The following is a 17,709-nucleotide window of genomic DNA, read 5'->3' on the forward strand; positions in this document are numbered from 1 at the left end:
TTTTCCAGCCCCTATTTGCTACGATGGCATAGCAAAAAAGCCTCCATGGTCACAATGATGCTGCCTAATCTGACTGGATTCTGAATCACACACCTAAAGCTCCCTCTTGCATTGCTTAACTTTTTAAAAAACTGTGTGAAACATACACGTACACATTTTTCTTCTCCTCCCTGTACTCAAGTAACCCTTTCATGCCTCTGATGAGATGGATTACGGCCCACAAACGTTAACACCACAACAAATGCTTCAATCTTTTAAGACACCACAAGAGTTACAACAGACCATGATGGTTGCCCCTTATCAATTTCTCACTACACAGAGTTTACAGAAAGAGGCAGAGAGATCAGGAACAAGCATGCCAAAAACCATCCTACCTGTAACAGGCCGGAGCCTTCTGAGGACAGATGATGGTCGCCTCATATCAGCCAAAAATTTGTACAAGTCTTCATCACTGAGACGATCACCTTCCTGAAATTTGGGGGTAAAGATGAGAGAAAGGTGGAAGAAAGATGAGAGGAGAAAAAAGGGAAAGGATTGTTAAACCAGAGCATGGGGGTAGCATCCAGTAATATAGAGAACAAAGTCCCCTACGGGATCCTCAATGGACATGGCACTACCCTCACAGCCTGCCCTAACCATATCTCCAATTTCCATGATAACATAGGCATGCTCAAGGGGTACCATCCTGAGCATGTTAAGGTCTCCTTAACATACCAGAGAGAGTTACAGATGATGAAGCAGGAGGACTCTGAAACTCAAAAATCAATGGGGAAAGGGGATGTTTCAGAGAATACATCTCAAAATACATCTAGCAAGGTCTTCTGAGGTTATGAAAGGCTCTCCCCCCTTAAGATCTTGGTCCTCTCCTCACTCCTTCTGGGATAGTCATGACAAGATGTTGGCATCCACCCCTTCCACATGCTTTTCCTTTGGAAGACACAGCAGAAGAGGGTTTTCAATGGCAGGCCAACTTCCATATTTGGAGCGAGTGCTCCACTAACCGGATTAATGGATCGTGTGTTGCCGCAGCAACTCACGAGGAGACCCCCGACCGGGAGGCTAAAAAGCAGCTTCCCCGCTCTGGAGTCTCTCCAGCATGCTATGCACACTTCCGCAGAGCATGCTGGAACTTCCGAGGGCCGCACGGCCCCCGAACATAATGGAGCCGGCAGTCATGTGGACTGCCGATCCAGCCACCCAGGGCAGACTGCGGGATTGTCAGTGGGGAGAGAGGGCTAAGCCCGCTCTCCCCACTTAACCCCACCTGGCAGTTCCCACTGATCGTGGGAACCGCCTCAACATCTTCTTCACCATGAGGCCCACCGCCCATTGAGATCATCCAGAGAGCTTTGTCTGCAGTTGCCACCAGCTTGTCAGGTGGCTACACAAGGATGGGCCTTCTGTTGCTGGTCCAAGACTCTGGAATGCACTCCCTGCTGAAATAAGAGCCTCCCCATCTCTTGACAAATTTTAAAAAGTTAAAAAGTTGTTTTTTCACCCAAGCTTTTTAATTTGACTGTGGTTTTAAACTGTTGTCGTTTTAATTTGTTTTATGTTGTTGAAACCTGCCCAGAGATGGAAATTTGGAATAGTTTACAAATTTGAGAACTAAGTAAGTTTTAAGACTTGGGTGAACTCCCAAAAGTCTCTGCCACAACTAACATCTTGCTGTAAAGCCTAATGAGCATTAGCTTGCTACTAGTCGAACTGTGGATTGCAAAATACTAGAAGATTCCATTGAACTTAAACATTTTGTTGGAATACACAAGTTCAGTAGTTTCTTCAGACCCTGAAAACTCTTGTGAAAAGAGCTTTAGATTGTTACAACTGTAAAACAGAAGGAGCTCTTAAAACAAAGGCAGGAAATCCTGTTGGGCCTTGGGCTGTGCGGCTTCCATCTCCTATAGAAATGAACTCTGGGCCAGCATCCAGTCTCAGATCACACCCACACTTCAGCAAGCATGCCAGATTTTTTTTGGTGGGGTGAGGAGGCAGAGGGGAAGAGAAGAATTTCAGCAGGACACTGAAAACACTGCCAAACAAACAGGTATTTGTCTTCGATTCTCTGACCTCACAGTTCTATTCTTAAGGACAGAGATTGCGCTTACATCTTAAAGCTATGAAAATGCAATGAACTAAAAAGCTGTTTGTTAACATGCTACAGTGGAGATGGGACACAACTCAGGTAGCAAATTAAACTTGGGATCTATCACACAAAAGCCAGAACCTGCTCCTCAGAGTGGACCCTCACCCCAAAGTCTCTCCCTGCTGATTTACTAAGGGAGTCAGACAGCTGAAGCCCTCCTCCCACCTGCTTGAAGAAGTTGGTGACTGTGAGGGTAGCTGGGCGGAAGTTGCTGAAACTGCAAGTCTCCTCTCCAACACTCAAGCGCTCATATGCTTTCCTCTTGCGCTCATTCCAGGTGCCTTTGCGGTCTAGGAAAGAGACAAAACAGGTTTAATAGGAGACATGTTATGACCATACCTAGCAATGGAAGCAAAGTGGGACATCAAGCAAGCTCTAATCCACCAAAGCTGGAGAGCATCAGTCATTTCACACAACCAAGCTATCAAGGGATTTGACCACAGCATTGAGAGTCTGCTGTGGGGGCTGTATTCTGCACTGTGCTCCATGGTGGCAGCTGTACAGACCTCCAAAGACCCTGCAGCAAGTCTACTGGATTACAAAGCTGTATGTTAGCAGGCTGTAGTAGAGACAGGACACAATGTAGGTAGCAGGGGCGTAGCAAGGTTGCCAGCGATGGAGAGAAAGGAAGCATCCAGCTGATGAAAAAAGCACTTCACCTGCTAGAGAGGGCAAGGGGTCATTGCACGTTTGTTCTCAGCACCAGCATTGCACTAACGCAAGGGAAGGGGCATGGCCAGTGAGGGGTAGTGTGCCCTGTCTCAGCAGAGGGGTGGAAGCGCGGCAGGGGCAATAGAGTGAGGGGGCACCTTGGCACCCCCTCAGCCCTGCACCTAGGAATATTCCACCCACCTCCACTCCATTGTCCCTACGTACCTCGTAGGCAGCAATTTAAACTTGGGATCTATCATACAAAAGCTCCAGAATCTGATCTTTAGGCAAAGTTATCTTGTTCCTGATCTTGGAGGTTCATTGTACTTTGCAACCAATTCCCCTGCTCCCTAACCCACTCCATTTCTGCCATACTTCCAGCCTTTCTGGCAATGTCAAAGATGCAGAGGCTCCCATCCAGTAATATTTGATTTCTCAGCTTTCCTTTGACACAGAATCAATGTAAAAAGAACATGCATCTGCAGAAAGCTCCCCACAGGGGAGAAGGGAGGTCCTTTTATACTGCAATGGGCTAGATAATTCCACTTACCACCCTCAGAGTCAGAAGCATCCCTCTCAAGCATGCCAGTGCTATTGATTATGTTCATGAGATGGATGGCAGTCCAAGCAAATGGCATACGGTACCGCCCCAAGCGGGTGCAGAACTGCTCTGCTGACACCCGCAGCTTCTCTAGCTTCTCCTTGTTCTGGAAGCACAAAGTGGGGATATCAGCACGATCGCATTTTAATTCGTCAATCCTTACTTGTGAGGCAGGCCACAATTACACTGGTGAAGATATCAGCTCAGGAAAGAGATTGACTCATCCCAGGCCACCTCGGAAATTAATGACTGAGAGGAGACCAGAAGCCAGGGCCAAGACCAACATGCTACAGCCACCCACTAAGACAGACACTGCATAACCTGGGAGTAAAGCAGCTTCCCCAGCCTGGATTTCATCTACCTTCAGAGCATCCATCTCCTTCATGACCATGTATGGGTCACAGCACTCACTGATGTCCCCTTGCTGCAGCACCTTCTCCAGCTGGGTGGGAAGAGGAAAAGCAGGTTAGCGGAGGAGAAATCTAATGGATATCCTGAAATTTCTGGCGAGCTACCTTTAAAACCCCAACTGATGGGACATGGCTATCTTAAGGACAGCGTTCACATAGCTTCTAACACTGTTCATTCTTTATTGGAGTGCCATTTCCTTTGGGGGTGAAGTATTCGTCTGCTAGGAACAGGCCTTTTTGGAGGGGACCCCAACACACTGGAATTCCCTTCCATGGAAGGTCTGTTTGGCCCCCACCCTCTTTAGCTTCAAATGCCAAGAGAAGGTCTGGCTATTTCAGAAGGCATTAAAATTTGGGTGATCCTTTGTGCTTGTGCTGGTTCTGTTGACTGGTTAATGGATTACTTGTGATTCTACATACTTGTGAGGGGTATGTGGTTTTTACTACTGTATGCAATTGTTTTCCCCAGGTGAATTACTTATTTGTATTTTACTGAATTTTTGTTTGTTTTAACATAAGCTGCTTTGTGTTACCACATGGTGAGGGAAAACAGGGTACAATCAACATTAAAATTAAGGAGGGGGGGGGAGATGTAAAACTCTCCCAGTTGTGCCCACCAGGTTTCTGCCAAGGCAGGGTGGGCAGGGAGGTGGGGTTGCCCTGGTTCATCAGGATACCATGTCCCTCACCAAATGCATTGTCCACCATTCTGACCAGTTCAAGTGCCTGCATGCAGTGATGGGATTGCGAGCCCAAGTTGGGATTCTGTTGGTATACCGCCTAGTCTGCTGTCTAACAGTCTCCCTGCTGAGCTGCTCTCAGGTGGTCTTGGATGCGGCATTGAGGACCCCAAAGCTGTTAGTCTTGGGGGACTTTAACATCCATGCTGAGGCCACCTTGTCTGGTGCAGCTCAGGACTTCAGGTCCTCTATGACAACCATATGCTTGTCTCAACTGACTTCTGGTCGCACACATGTGGCAGGCTTCGTCTTTGGATCGACAATGGACAGTGGTGCTCCATGGATAGTCCAGGAGGCCTTAATTTTGTTGTCATAGACGGATCATTATCTGGTGAAGACTGGACTGAGGGTGGACCCAATACACCTCTGCAGGGGTGGAGGACCAGTTAAACCGGTCCGTCCTCGGAGGCTTATGGGTCCTAATGAATTCCTGATGGCTCTGAGGAGTTTATCTGCTGAGAGAGTAGACAATCCTGTTGATGCTCTGGTTTCCCTCTAGTATGAGGAGATGGGTCAGGTGCCTAGGCATCCTCTCCTGACCCACTAAGTCCAAGAGACTCCTTGGTATACAGGTGAGTTGAGGACAATGAAGAAGGCCAGTAGATAGCTTTGAGCACTGGTGGAAAACTCAGAATGAAGGTGACCAAACAGGCTAGAGCCCACATTAGGGCCTATTCTATGGCAGTGATGGCGGAGAAGAAATACTACTTTTCTGCCACCATTAGTTCTGCTCAATGTCATCCGGAGGAGCTTTTTCAGGTGGTTTGCGGCCTCCGATGTGAGGGTCCCAAAGACCATCAAACAGAACCCTCAGCAGCATGCTGTGGTCAATTTGCATTACATTTTGCAGATAAAATCACTTGTATGAGACTTGGATGCTAAGGTTTTTGAGGCACCAGAAATTAATGTTACCAATGCACAGTCTAGACTTGTTATACTGGATGGTTTTCAGACTGTGTTGCCTGAGGAGGTGGACAGGCCGCTTGGAAGGCTGAGGCCTACCACATGTGTGCTCGACCCTTGCCCTTCATGGTTGTTGAAGGCAGCAAGGGAGGGACAGGTCCATGGGTGGTGGGGGTGGTGAATGCCTCTCTGAAGCAAGGGGTGATGCCCCCAGCTGAAGTATGCAGTCATTAGGTCTCTCCTAAAAGAGTCTTCATTGGACCTAGATTATTTAAATAAATTTCGACCAGTTTATAACCTCCCCTTCCTGGACAAGGTGTTGGAGAGCATGGTGGCGTCTCAGCTCCAGGCAGCCCTGGATGAATCTGATTACTTAGATCCCTTCCAGTCTGGCTTCTGGCCTGGACAGAGGAAGGAAACTGCCTTAGTCACCCTAGTGGATGACCTATGCCAGGAGATAGACAGAGGGAGTGTGATGCTGTTGATTCCCCTGGTCCTCTCAGTGGCTTTTGATACCATCAACCATGGTATCCTTCTGGGTCATCTCTCCAGGTTGGGACCTGAGGGCACAGTTAAACTGTGGCTCCACTCCTTCCTGAAGGGTCATACTCAGAAGGTGGTGCTGGGGGAATGTCTGTTCCACTTCTTGGCCTTTGGTTTATGGGGTGCCACAGGAATCTAGTCTGTCTCCTATGCTGTTTAACATCTACATGAATAATCTGGGAGAGGTCATCTGTGAGTGTGGGCTGTGATGCCGTCAATATGCTGATGACACCCAGCTCTATCTTTTAAGTCAGCAGACACCAAAGAGGCAATAGATGCTCTGAACCAGGGTTTGGAGGCTGTCCTGGACAAGCTGAAACGTAATCCAGATAAAATGGAAGTGCTCTGGGTTGGAAAAACTAATCATCCAAGTATTGAGGTAAATGTAGTCTTGGATAGGGTCACAATCCCTTTTAAAGACAAAGAGCCGGGTCTCACAATTGGTGAGACCCGGTTTGGTTAGCTGAGTAGGGAGAGCGGGCTAAACAGGGAGGGAGCCCTGGGTGGCCGGATCAGCTGCCCACACGATTGCCGGCTCCTTGACAGAGCCAACGGGGGCTGGAGGGAGCGGGGGCTAATTGGCCCCCGGAAGCTCTAGCATGCCCTGTGAGAGCGCGCAGGGCATGCTGGCGAGACCTCCGGAGCCAGGAGGTGGCTTTTCACCTCCCCTCCAGGGGTCTCCTCGTGAATAGCTGCAGCTACTCACGATTAAAAAAACTGGGTTTGTGAAGCGCTCGCGCTCTGCAAACCCGGTTTAGGGGAGGGGTATTTAGGCGGGTTAACCACCTGGGAGCCACGATGGCCTGGTGGCTCCCATGATCAGCCAAAATCGGGCTAGGCTCCCCTAGCCCGATTTTGGCTGATCGTGGGAATAGCCCCAAAGTTCGCAGCTTGGGGGTGTTTCTGGACCTGACACTGTCCTTGGAGGCACAGGTGGCGGTGCTGTGCAGAGGTGCTTTTTACCAGCTACGGCCGGTATATCAGCTGTAACTCTACTTTGAGAAGTTGGACTTGACCTCAGTCACTCATACTTTGGTAACATCCCGATTGGATTACAGTAAAGTGCTCTACATGGGTCTGCCCTTGAAGATGGTTCAGAAGCTTCAGCTGGTCCAGAATGCTGCTGCAAGGATGGTCTGAGCACAGTTGCTTTATGTGTGTCACATCCTGAGGCAGCTTCATTGGTTACCGGTCCACTTCCAGGCTAGATTCAAGGTGCTGGTCTTGACCTTTAAAGCTCTACATGGCTTGGGGTCAGGGTACCTGTCAGATTGCATTTTGCCCATATGAACCTGCCAGGGACCTCTGCTGGGCATCTCAGGCCCTGCTCATGGACCTGCCACTAACAGAGATCTCTGCTCGGCATCTCAGGCCCTGCTCATGGACCCGCCACTAACAGAGATCTCTGCTCGGCATCTCAGGCCCTGCTCATGGACCCGCCACTAACAGAGATCTGGTTGGCGGGGACTAGTGACAGGGCCGTCTTGGTTGTGGCCCCTCAGCTTTGGGATGCCCTCCCTAAAGAGCTTCTCCATGCTCCCTCCATCAATGTTTTAAAAGCAATTTAAAATACATCTTTTTAAAGAGGCTTTTTAATGTTTTATCTGCTGCTTATGTCTGGTAGGTTCTTCAGTTTTTATAGTTCTCAGTTTTTAGCTTTTTATAAATAACTTTTAATTTGAATTTTTTTAAATAAATAAATGGTAATTTTAAATGTGGTTTTAGCCTGGTCATAGGAAGCTGCCTTATACCAAGCCAGACTATTGGTCCATCTGCGCAGTGCGCAGTACTCAGTATTGTCTACACAGACTGGCAGTGGCTTCGCCAAGGCTGCAGGCAAGAATCTCTCCTAGCCCTATCTTGGAGAAGCCAGGGAGGGAACTTGAAACCTTCTGCTCTTCCCTGAGCGGCTCCATTCTCTGAGAGGAATATCTTACAGTGCTCACAATTCTAGTCTCCCATTCATATGCAACCAGGGCAGACCCTGCCTAGCTAAGGGGACAAGTCATGCTTGCTACTGCAAGACCAGCTCTCCTGTCAAGGAGAGGAGGACCTCTCCTTGAAGAGGTACCTAAAAGGAACTCTCAAGGTATTTTAACTTGCTTAACTTTATTAATCTTTTAGTTTACATTTTTATCTATTTTATTAATGTTGTGAGCTGCCCTGAGCAGTAGCGTACTGAAGGGGCAGGGTATAAATATTTTAAATAAATAAAATCAAAATAAATAAATAAATAAATAAAATTAAACCATGGGCTCTGTGAGTTTTCTCAAGTTCCATCCCTAGCTCTGGGAGGAGAGGCTGCCATTCCCTGCTTAAGCAGCTAGGGCAACTGGTGTTATGCACAGATTATGCCATTCAGTTCAAACATTTTTGCATTCAATAATTATTCTGCTCCTGCTAATCACAGTAAGCCTCACCTCCTGACTACTGGAAATCCTACTGATAGGTGCGCCTCTATGAGCAACCTAGGTATCCCGGAACTTCCTGTGCCCACCCCCTCAATCCCCCTGCAGCTGTGCTCCCACATGCCATCTCTGGGAGCCAGGACCGTCTCCTGTTCCGTCCAGCTCCGATGCAGCCGACAGCCACTGCTCTTGCGCTCTTTCTCTTCATCATTAAACAGACAAGTTTGGCCACATCACAAGGCTGGGAGCCAGACAACCAGACACTGTTTATACACTCCCAAAAAAGTATCCTCACAGCCATAAGGACTAAAAACATAGAAACGTGCTTTTTTAAAAGTGACAACTGAGATGTTCAGGGTGCTGTATTTTGTCTCCACACCCAATTATTTTCCCCTGCACCCCAACCACAGCAACTGCTAGAACTGCTTCAAGGTGAATGGACTTTGCGGTGCAACCGAGGACCAAGCATCTCACCTTGATCACCAAGAATATATCTGGAGAAGGATGTGTGAGTGAGAAGATAGCTGAGCGAGCCAATGTGGAGATGGCAGGATGGGCACTATGAGCTCGCAAGAGGCCCTTCATGTGCTCCGAATTAAGATCAAAGTAAAAGTTTTCAGAGATCTAGAAAAGTGGGGAAAGGCAGCAGCTGAAGAACATCACCATATACTCATGTGAGCTACCCCACCCCAGCAATAAACACAATACAATGAGTAGGATCACAAGTACCAGACTCTGGGCAGAGGGAAATTCTAGGCCTCTGATCTGATGGGCCTGTACACACTGCAATCTTGGAATCTGACCTGTCAACTAGAGGCCTGAGTCTGCTCTTCTATGCAGCCCTGGGGGCATTGCACAGCAGACTAGTCCTGTACTGTAGTCTTTTCAGATGCTCACTAAGCAGGTTCAGAGAGTTGGGCACAACAGGGCGAAGAAAAGCAGAATGGCATACAGCCCGTTGGGACTCTTACCATGGCCAATGCTACCCCATGCCTTGTCCCCTTGGGTCAGGAGAAACCAGGTAAAGCATAATCTGTGGGAGAGAAGGGGACCTAGGTGGGCATTTCCTACCCAACACCCTTTGTCCTTCTCTCAGGGTTCAGCTCAGGGTATCCACCCTTCTCTCTTTGGAACTAAATTAAAAGGGGGCTCTTGTTCCAGGAACCCCGGAGAGACTGTTATGCTAAGTCAGGACACTATCCAGAGAAAGAAAAAACACCTCCTCTAGCCAGAAGACTGGTAGTAATTGCTGCCTCTCACAGCGAAGAAAGGAAATGCCAACTTCTCTCCTGATTCCAAGGGAAGAAACTAGCCCACTTCATCTGGTCTTGTGTATGTGCAGCTAAGACATCTGTTTCCCTACATAATCCAGAATGGCTTCAACCCAGTCAGAGCTCCTCACATCAAAAAGGCCTTGACATTACACAATTTTAGGCACTATTCCAGTTTACAGTCCATGAGAAAGGCCCTCAGATTCCTGCTGTGCTTTACTTCCTGTCCATCCTGGAATCTGAACCTAGCCCCAGCTGAAAGGCTGAACTGCACCACTGATTACTCCAGCTGTCTGGGCACAGGAGGTTAACTGAAACACAAGATACCTTCTTCTTCTCTTTCACATCATAGAGAGCCAGGGATCCAAAGATAGGTTCAATCTCAATCTCAAACCTATTCCATGCAAGGAGTGTGAGAGAGAGGGAAATCATTAATAAGATTGTTCAGAGAAAGAAAACAATCCCTGCCATAACTACAGCCACATGTCTTTTCTGATCTTAAATCATAGTCTTAACTACAAAAGATTTCAAGGGAGGTTTGCCTGGAATGTAGCTTCACATTACTCAACATCCCATTCATGATTATGGCAGTCTCTGACGCTGCACAGAAAGGGGATTTCCTCCCCGCCATCTCCCCTTGGCACCAAAAAATTAAATAAATTCATGGAGCTGAGATCCGTAACAGAAGGATCAAAACACTGATCAAGTTGCAGCTTCCACAGCTAACAGTGTTATTCAGGGCGCTCTCCTTTTTTGGCAAGCCATGTCTGCAGAATTTCATATGGGATAACAATTTAGATTTTTTTCCCACCACTCCCAAAAAAGCTTCCCACTTCATTGGTTCTGAAAATATTTTAAAAGGCATGCAAGCAATAACTTATACATTGAAGATTCAGGGAATCTGTGTGCCCTTCCTGGCTCTTCCATTCATAGTGTGGCCTTTAACACAATCTCCCATATAAATAACTCTCTTTTTGCAACCAAACTCTCTATCTGCTCTCGCCAAACATTATAATCCTAGGTTCGGAACAATACACATCTGAGCAAGAATATGAATAAATTATTTTGAACAAAAGGGTTGAGTGGCAATACTGGTTTTCCACTGGAAGGAAACATTTTGCAGGTGTCTGCAAACGTGGTATCTGTACAAAACTAAGCTGTGGAAAGGCTCACATACATTGGAATAGATGGTGGCCTCTTAAGAAGTTTCAGAAATGCACTTGATGCATCTCTAAACCCTGCCAAGGGGCACAAACTAGGCACTGGTAACACAGTGGGCTCCTGTAAGTACCTGAGAGTCCAACCCACAAAATCAATCTGCCCGGTACCTGAACCGCAGCCAGTGCAAATAAGTTTCCACTGTCCAAATCTTCCCTAAGGGGTTTCTGCAATATGCTTGTGGTGCTTACAGTTTAGCATCTGATTTGTAGACATAACCTAGTCTCAGCTCTCCACCATAAGATGACTGCAAACACATTTGCCTTTCTGTAAAAACAGCACATACAACATTCTCTCAAGATCCCGTGTCTCAGATCTTAGGCTTCAGTTTAATCTTCCAGCACACTTCACAAGAAGCCAAAGGAACCTCTGTGAGAATCCTGCTTTGGCCCCTTCCTTCGTACAGTACCACTTACTCAAGCCTTGAGAAGAAGAAGAAACTTAGCACAGCAGAGATGGAGAGCAAGCCCAAATGTCCAACTACTACTTTTGAATTTGGTATTTCTAGGATGTCAAATAGACAATGACTTACTTCAGAGACAAACACTTAACTAGGATCCTCTGACCAAAGTGCTCCTTGGGAACTTCTGGGATGCTGCAGCGTTCTACCGCTTCATCCTGAGGGGGCAAAGACAGAGACCATCTACACTGTGACATGCTTGGTGCTAGGAAAATACTGTCAGAAAATTCACCAGGGTGAGTGGGGGGAAAGTGACCCCAGCTGTGATGACCTGAGGCAGTGAAGAAGAACCGGGAACCCAGAAAAGCCAGTGCAAAGAGGTCCTGCTCCCACGTCTTCTCTCAGTCAGTCCCAATCCAGCTCCTGCTCCCTTTTTCTGACAAAGGCACTAGAAACAATTAGCAAAAGGTGGCCGGAGAACATCCTCCCCACCACCTGCTTTCTGCCCCCAATGGGCCTACAAGTACTCTTCACATGCCCTGGATTCCACAGAATACCGCAAAAGGTCAGTTACAATCTCAGGGCTGGTGATCACCTCATCAGGAGCAGGGTAAAGGGCCAGGATTTCACTGTGCCGATCCTCCTTCCGCAGTTCCTCATTCCTGCGATCAGTCTCCTCAATGGCGGTCCGCGCCAGCAGTGAGGGCAACAGAGAGTCAGCTGCAGAGTTCTTCAGATCAAATATGCTGGAGGCCCAGCTCCCTCGGGGCATATCATCCAGGGAGGCAGAGCAGCACTTCAAGTCATCCTGAAGGGGACAGGGAAATCTGCTATAGGATAATGGGACAACTCTGGTTGTTCACAACATAGCCTTGAGAAAATCTACACTTTCCTTCTCCTAACCACAGCAAATCCCATGGAGCATCCAGCAAACACAAATACCCCAGAGCGTGGATCAGACTCAACACATCTGTATTCACAGCCAATTGCTGTATTAGTACAGGAAAACATCCCAACCAAGAGAGCATTATTTCCAGGCTTCAGCTGGCTCACCTCATCTACTTTGGGGGACTAGACTACAGCACATACACAGTGAGACAAGGACCACTGTCATTTGGTTTCAGCTACAGTTTGGGGCAGAGGGGTGAACCTTCACTGTGTCTCTGCCTTTCATAAGTTTGTATTTTTGCCCCACTAATTTTGTCTCCTAGTTTCAGGTTTTCATAGATTTCAATGTGTTCCAGAAAAGGGAAGAGGTCTTAACATGGAGGAAGGAGCAAATTGAATTGATATGAGGAAAGGGACAAGGGGACAGTGTTACTAGCCACAGGAAACAGAGAAGGTGCATTAAACCACCACCACCGGATGTCCTCCCAGCCCTCTTTGATTTGCCAGCCTTCAGATACTGTCCATGCACTTCCACCCTTTTCTCTGCAGCCATGAGGGCTAGAAACTCCTGATGCCTTTATTCCATGCCAGAGCAAGTTCTGGACTTTTGAGGTGAACAAAACAAGGATGAGGGAAGAGATAGTTACATATATTACTTGGATACTTGTGTCTTGAAGCTGGAACTACATATCTCACAAGGAAAAAAACAGGATTCCCAATTCTGTTTTTCTTACAGGCCAAAAGAGAAGAGGAAAACTATTTAAAATGGTTGGAATGAGGTGGGGGCAGAGGGCATGTGCACAGATGAAATGGCAGACAGGAAGGGTGCTTAATTCTTCCCTTCCATCAATTCTTCCCTAGTTTCCCCTTTCCCCTTAGTGAAGCTCCAAAACCAGAAGCCCAGCTGAGAGACAAACAGTGACAGAATTTGCAGGGGAGAATCAATATGCACAGAAGAAGTTAAGCACTCCTGCTATCGCAGGCTGTCCTTAGGGCATGGCAAGGCAAGCTACCACCCCAGGCCCTGCTCTTTTAACCCCCAACTAAAGTTAACGGGTGGGGGACACACTGGCTGATTTGTGGCAGGCCCTGATCCATGTCAGAGCTCTCTAAGACAGCCCTGTGCTATCACCAATTCTCACCTACAATGACCCATCCACACTCACATTACTATTGGGAAAAACAGGCTAGAAACAATTTGCTTAGGAAATGTGTAGGTTTCATCCTGAGAATCTCACTTTGAATTTTCACTGAAATTAAGTGTTGAAATCATGACATGAATTCAGTATATTTGTGAAGATTTCCAGAAATGGGAGTCTTTTTTTAAAAGAATGCACAGTGCTGCGCACAATCCTATATGTTGAAAAAAAAAAACGTGGAGGAAACATGAATTCATACAGGAGAATAATGCAGGTATATTTCTAGTTTTTGCCACAATCCTGGCATGTTCTCTTTTCTTCCCTCAAAAGAGTTTCCCTTGATAAGTTATCCTCCCAGAACACCCAGATTTATTTTTAAATTTCAATAATTAAAAAGGCTGAAGAGTATGCTCTCTAGAGAGGTAAACCAGGGTAAAATAGAATGAGTGCACTGGCAGCAAAATTGGTGCTTTCTTAAGCTATTGTGCTATATTCACAACTTTAACTCACAGAAATTTAAGAAGCCAGGTTGAGGGGCTTGAGAAAGCAAAGTTTGGGGAAATGGGCACATGCACATAATGTGTGCCTCTGGATGTCATCTTGAATTACACAGGTTTTGGAGTAGGTTTAGGGGGCTGTAAAGATTACTGCCTAAATATTTGGCTTAAACCACCATTAGAGCTGTGCTGTGCTGAATAGTCACGGCTGCAAGTATTTTTGCTCCTGTTTGCAACCCCCACCCAGTTCTAAAAGAGTGGTTACAACACAGAAGTTTAAACACAAAAGATCAGAGATCTTAATTTCAAGTTTTGAGTCTCTAATTCACAAAGGTTTGCCAGATTTCAAATTTTGATAAACATGAGCTCCAATCTTTCCAGGACACAAACCCAGGAGTACATTATAGAACCTTTGGGAGGGCCAAGCGACTAGCTCTGCAGAGGTCACAGGCGGAGTCGATGAGACCCAACCTGTGTCTGTTCTGACACCTTTGCTATCAGGTTAAGAAAGGCAAAAGTAGCCAGTTGAGGTACTCAGAACCATTTTTCTCATACACGCATTACAGTTCACAAAAACCACTGCTCCATCGAGCTAGATTTTAGAAACGTGACTTGACTTACCAGATCCCCCTGACTGCTCCGCTCTTCAGCCACTTCATCTAGCTCAAAGACCTGCTTAGGCAGCCCCTTCTGCCGGTCTCTTTGCCTCTCAGCAGTGTTGGCATTGTACATAGTGCTTAGTCTTTGGTACCTGGAGCAGGACAGAAGAGACTGTGATGTTACTGCCCGTTTAGAATCTGTGTGACAGCATGGATGCATAGGAGATTTAAAGGCAATAACATCAAGCTGTTTAAAGGTGCTGTTCACCTTTCTCTGAACCCTTCTGGACAACACAGTTTCTTGTAGGATTCTGCTTTCTCCACCTTATGGTACATCCCCCCGTCGTTTTAAATCCTGAAAATGATACCACTCGCTGCATAAAGCCTACGATCTGTATTATATTTCCTCCTTGAAGGTCTCATTGAGCTTTTTTCCATTGCCACAAGGCTAAATAATGTACCTTGTTCAGATGCCAGAAAGTGCAATTTAACCTGAAGTTGTGCACACCCTGGTGTAAGCATGGCAACTGGAGTGGAGGGCCGTCTGCTTAGGAACACACCTAGGGGGTGGGGGGAACTAAAGACTGCCATAGCCAAGATGGCTGGTAGAAAACAAAGTAAAAATTAAAGTGGGAAAATGTGAAATTGATAAGCTGGTCAGTTCAAAGCATCTAGTGATCAGTTTGTCAACTTGAGATGCTCTTTGCTACTGTCAGTTGCTTTCTACCAGCCAAAGACATTTGTTGGGAGATGTCTACCAGCCATTGTTGGGAGAGGAATGTTTCTGCAGACAATACATGATGTAGCTCAGTCTCGTTACATGGGAAGAAACACACTTGAGGGCATTTTTTACAAACACAGCTGTGCCCTTGGTGCTGCAGGCACTGCCGTCACCTTCCTTCTCAGGGTCTAATTAGACATTACAAGGGACACACAGCTGCCTGACTGCATCACCCCCACATTCCTCCTTGATAAGTCTGGTAAAAGAAATGTGTGATGTGGCGTCATCTTGTTAAGCATTCCCCTCACCCCTTGTGTAAGCAACCCCCCCCCCATGAACTGTAGGGGTGGTAGGAAAATGTTGGACAGAATGATCTACTGCCATGCATTTCCTTTACTAAACTTGACAAGGCAACCATGGGTCAGCAGCAGCCATGAGTCTTCCTGTAACATCTGTGTAGGCCCCTGACCAGCTTTGATTGCACTTGGGAGTGCCACAGAAGAGAGCAACACTGACTGGGAAAGGATCACATTGTCATGGTTACATATCCTAGGGGTCTTTCTGAATAACTAAAATGGGAAACCATCCATGGATCTGACTTCTCTCTGTATGCTAGGGGCTAGTTTTGAAGCAGCTCACCGATGGGAATAGCTGGGGGTCAAGAGTTTTCAAACCATTCAAAATATTAATGTTTCTGCTCACATGGCCAAAGGAAGTAGGGAGTCTCTCCGTCTCCTTCATGATGGCAACACAAGCTTTGGTAAAATCACAGCCCTTCTACTACTCAACCTAGACCCATTATAGCACTTAAACAGCTGAACTGCATGCGTGCTTGCTTACTGTCTGCAGTGCCTTAGCAAGGAGGTGGCTGGAGCAAGATTTGCTCTTGGCTCCTTATTTAAAATATTTATATCCTGCCCCTCCAGTACAATACTGCTCAGGGAAGCTCACAACAAATATATATAATTTAAAACAATAAAATAAATAAAAACACAGCACAGAATAAAATCAATTAAAACAAACCCAATTTTAAAATATGCAATAAAAAGTCCATCCATTTATAATTAAAAGATTTTAAAAGCTTCTCTAAACAGGTGGACTTTGAAATCTTTTTTTAAAATCCTAAGGGAGAGAGCATAGTGAAGCTCTTCTGGGAGGGCATTGCTGAGGGGCCATAACTGAAAAGACTGTTTCTTGTCCCTTCCAACCAAATCTTGGTCAATGGTGCGGCTGCGAGCAGGGCTTGAGATGATGAGCGGAGGGCCCTGGAAGATTTGTATGGACAAATGAGGTCTGACAGGTACCCAGGCCTCAAGCTGTGTTGGGCTTTAAAGGTCAAGACCAGCACTCTGAATCTGGCCTGGAAGCAAACCGGAAGCCAGTGAAGCTGCTACAGGAGAGGTGTGATCCTTGAATGACTAGTGCCCACAAGCATCCTTGCAGCAGCATTCTGGACCAGCTGAAGCTTCCCAACAGTCATCAAGGGCAGCTCCACTTAAGAGCGCAATCCAGTAATCCAATCTGGATGTTACCAGTGCATGAGTGACTGAGGTCAGATTGACTTCCCCAAGTAGGGTTGCAGCTGGCTGTACCAGCTATAACTGGGAAAAGGCACTCCTGCACACCACCGCCACCTGTGCCTCCAAGGACAGCATCAGGTCCAGAAAGACCTCCAAGCTGTGAACTTGGTCTTTCAGAGGGAGTGTAACCCCATCCAGGTTTACCTCACAACTAGGATAATTAATTTTACCAACCCAAAGTACTTCTGTCTTATCTGGATTAAGTTTCTGTTTGTCCAGTCCAGAACAGTCTGCAGATACCAGTTCAGGATATCCACTGCCTCCCTGGTACAGGAACATAGGAACCTGTCATATACTGAGTGAGACTATTGGTCTATCTAGCTCAGTATTGTCTACATAGATTGGCTGCGGCTTCTCCGGAGTATCTCTCAAAGTCCTAGATAGAAAATATGGATGACACCATAGCTCATAGTATGAGACTCATACCCATGAATGACCTCTCCCAGTGGTTTCACGTAGATGTTAAAGACCATGGGGGACAAAATAGAACATTGTAGCACACCACAGGCCAATGGCCAAGGGATAAAGCAGGCATCCCCCCGAACCACCTTTTGGGTGTGACCTACAAGGTAAGACCAGAGCCGCTGTACCACAGTTCAAACCCAGAGAGGAGGCCCAGAAGGATATCATGGCCAACGGTATTGAAAGCTGCTGAGAGGTCCAGGAGAATCAACAGGGTTATACTCCCTCTATCTATCTTCCAGTATATGTCATCTACCAGGGCAACCAAGGCAGTTTCCATCTCATATCCAGGCCAGAAGCTAGACTGGAGAGGGAAAGGATCCAAGTAATCAGTTTCATCCAGGACTGCCTGGAGCTGAGATGTGCTCCAATAACTTGCCCAGAAATGGAAAGTTAGAAACAAGCCCAAAGTTGTTTAAGATGGTCAGGTCCAAAGAGGGCTTTTTCAGGAGTGGTCTAATTCCTGCCTCATTTAACATGGAGGGAAGCACCCCCTGATCCAGGGAGGCATTTACCATCCTTGCCACCCACG

The 17,709-nt window shown here is 46.8% G+C and overlaps 1 protein-coding gene across 7 annotated transcripts in view; it reads right to left on the reverse strand.

Annotated features, from left to right (window-relative positions):
• Positions 1–17,709, reverse strand: part of DOCK6 (dedicator of cytokinesis 6) — a 164,227-nt gene that overhangs the window by 106,530 nt on the left and 39,988 nt on the right. For all 7 annotated transcript variants that reach the window (XR_008315388.1, XR_008315389.1, XM_053291865.1 and 4 more), the window contains exons 5-13: positions 14,437–14,566; positions 11,887–12,099; positions 11,424–11,509; positions 10,001–10,067; positions 8,877–9,026; positions 3,760–3,840; positions 3,348–3,504; positions 2,312–2,436; positions 375–468 (exon numbers count right to left, since the gene is read on the reverse strand). Coding sequence is in view for 5 of the 7 variants with exons in the window: in XM_053291865.1 (XP_053147840.1) it covers positions 375–468; positions 2,312–2,436; positions 3,348–3,504; positions 3,760–3,840; positions 8,877–9,026; positions 10,001–10,067; positions 11,424–11,509; positions 11,887–12,099; positions 14,437–14,566 (1,103 nt within the window). In the remaining 2 variants the exon portion in view is untranslated. The remainder of the gene's footprint in view (positions 1–374; positions 469–2,311; positions 2,437–3,347; positions 3,505–3,759; positions 3,841–8,876; positions 9,027–10,000; positions 10,068–11,423; positions 11,510–11,886; positions 12,100–14,436; positions 14,567–17,709) is intronic.

Source organism: Hemicordylus capensis, chromosome 2 (assembly GCF_027244095.1).
Source record: "Hemicordylus capensis ecotype Gifberg chromosome 2, rHemCap1.1.pri, whole genome shotgun sequence".
In the NCBI taxonomy this organism is placed as follows: Eukaryota; Metazoa; Chordata; class Lepidosauria; order Squamata; family Cordylidae; genus Hemicordylus; species Hemicordylus capensis.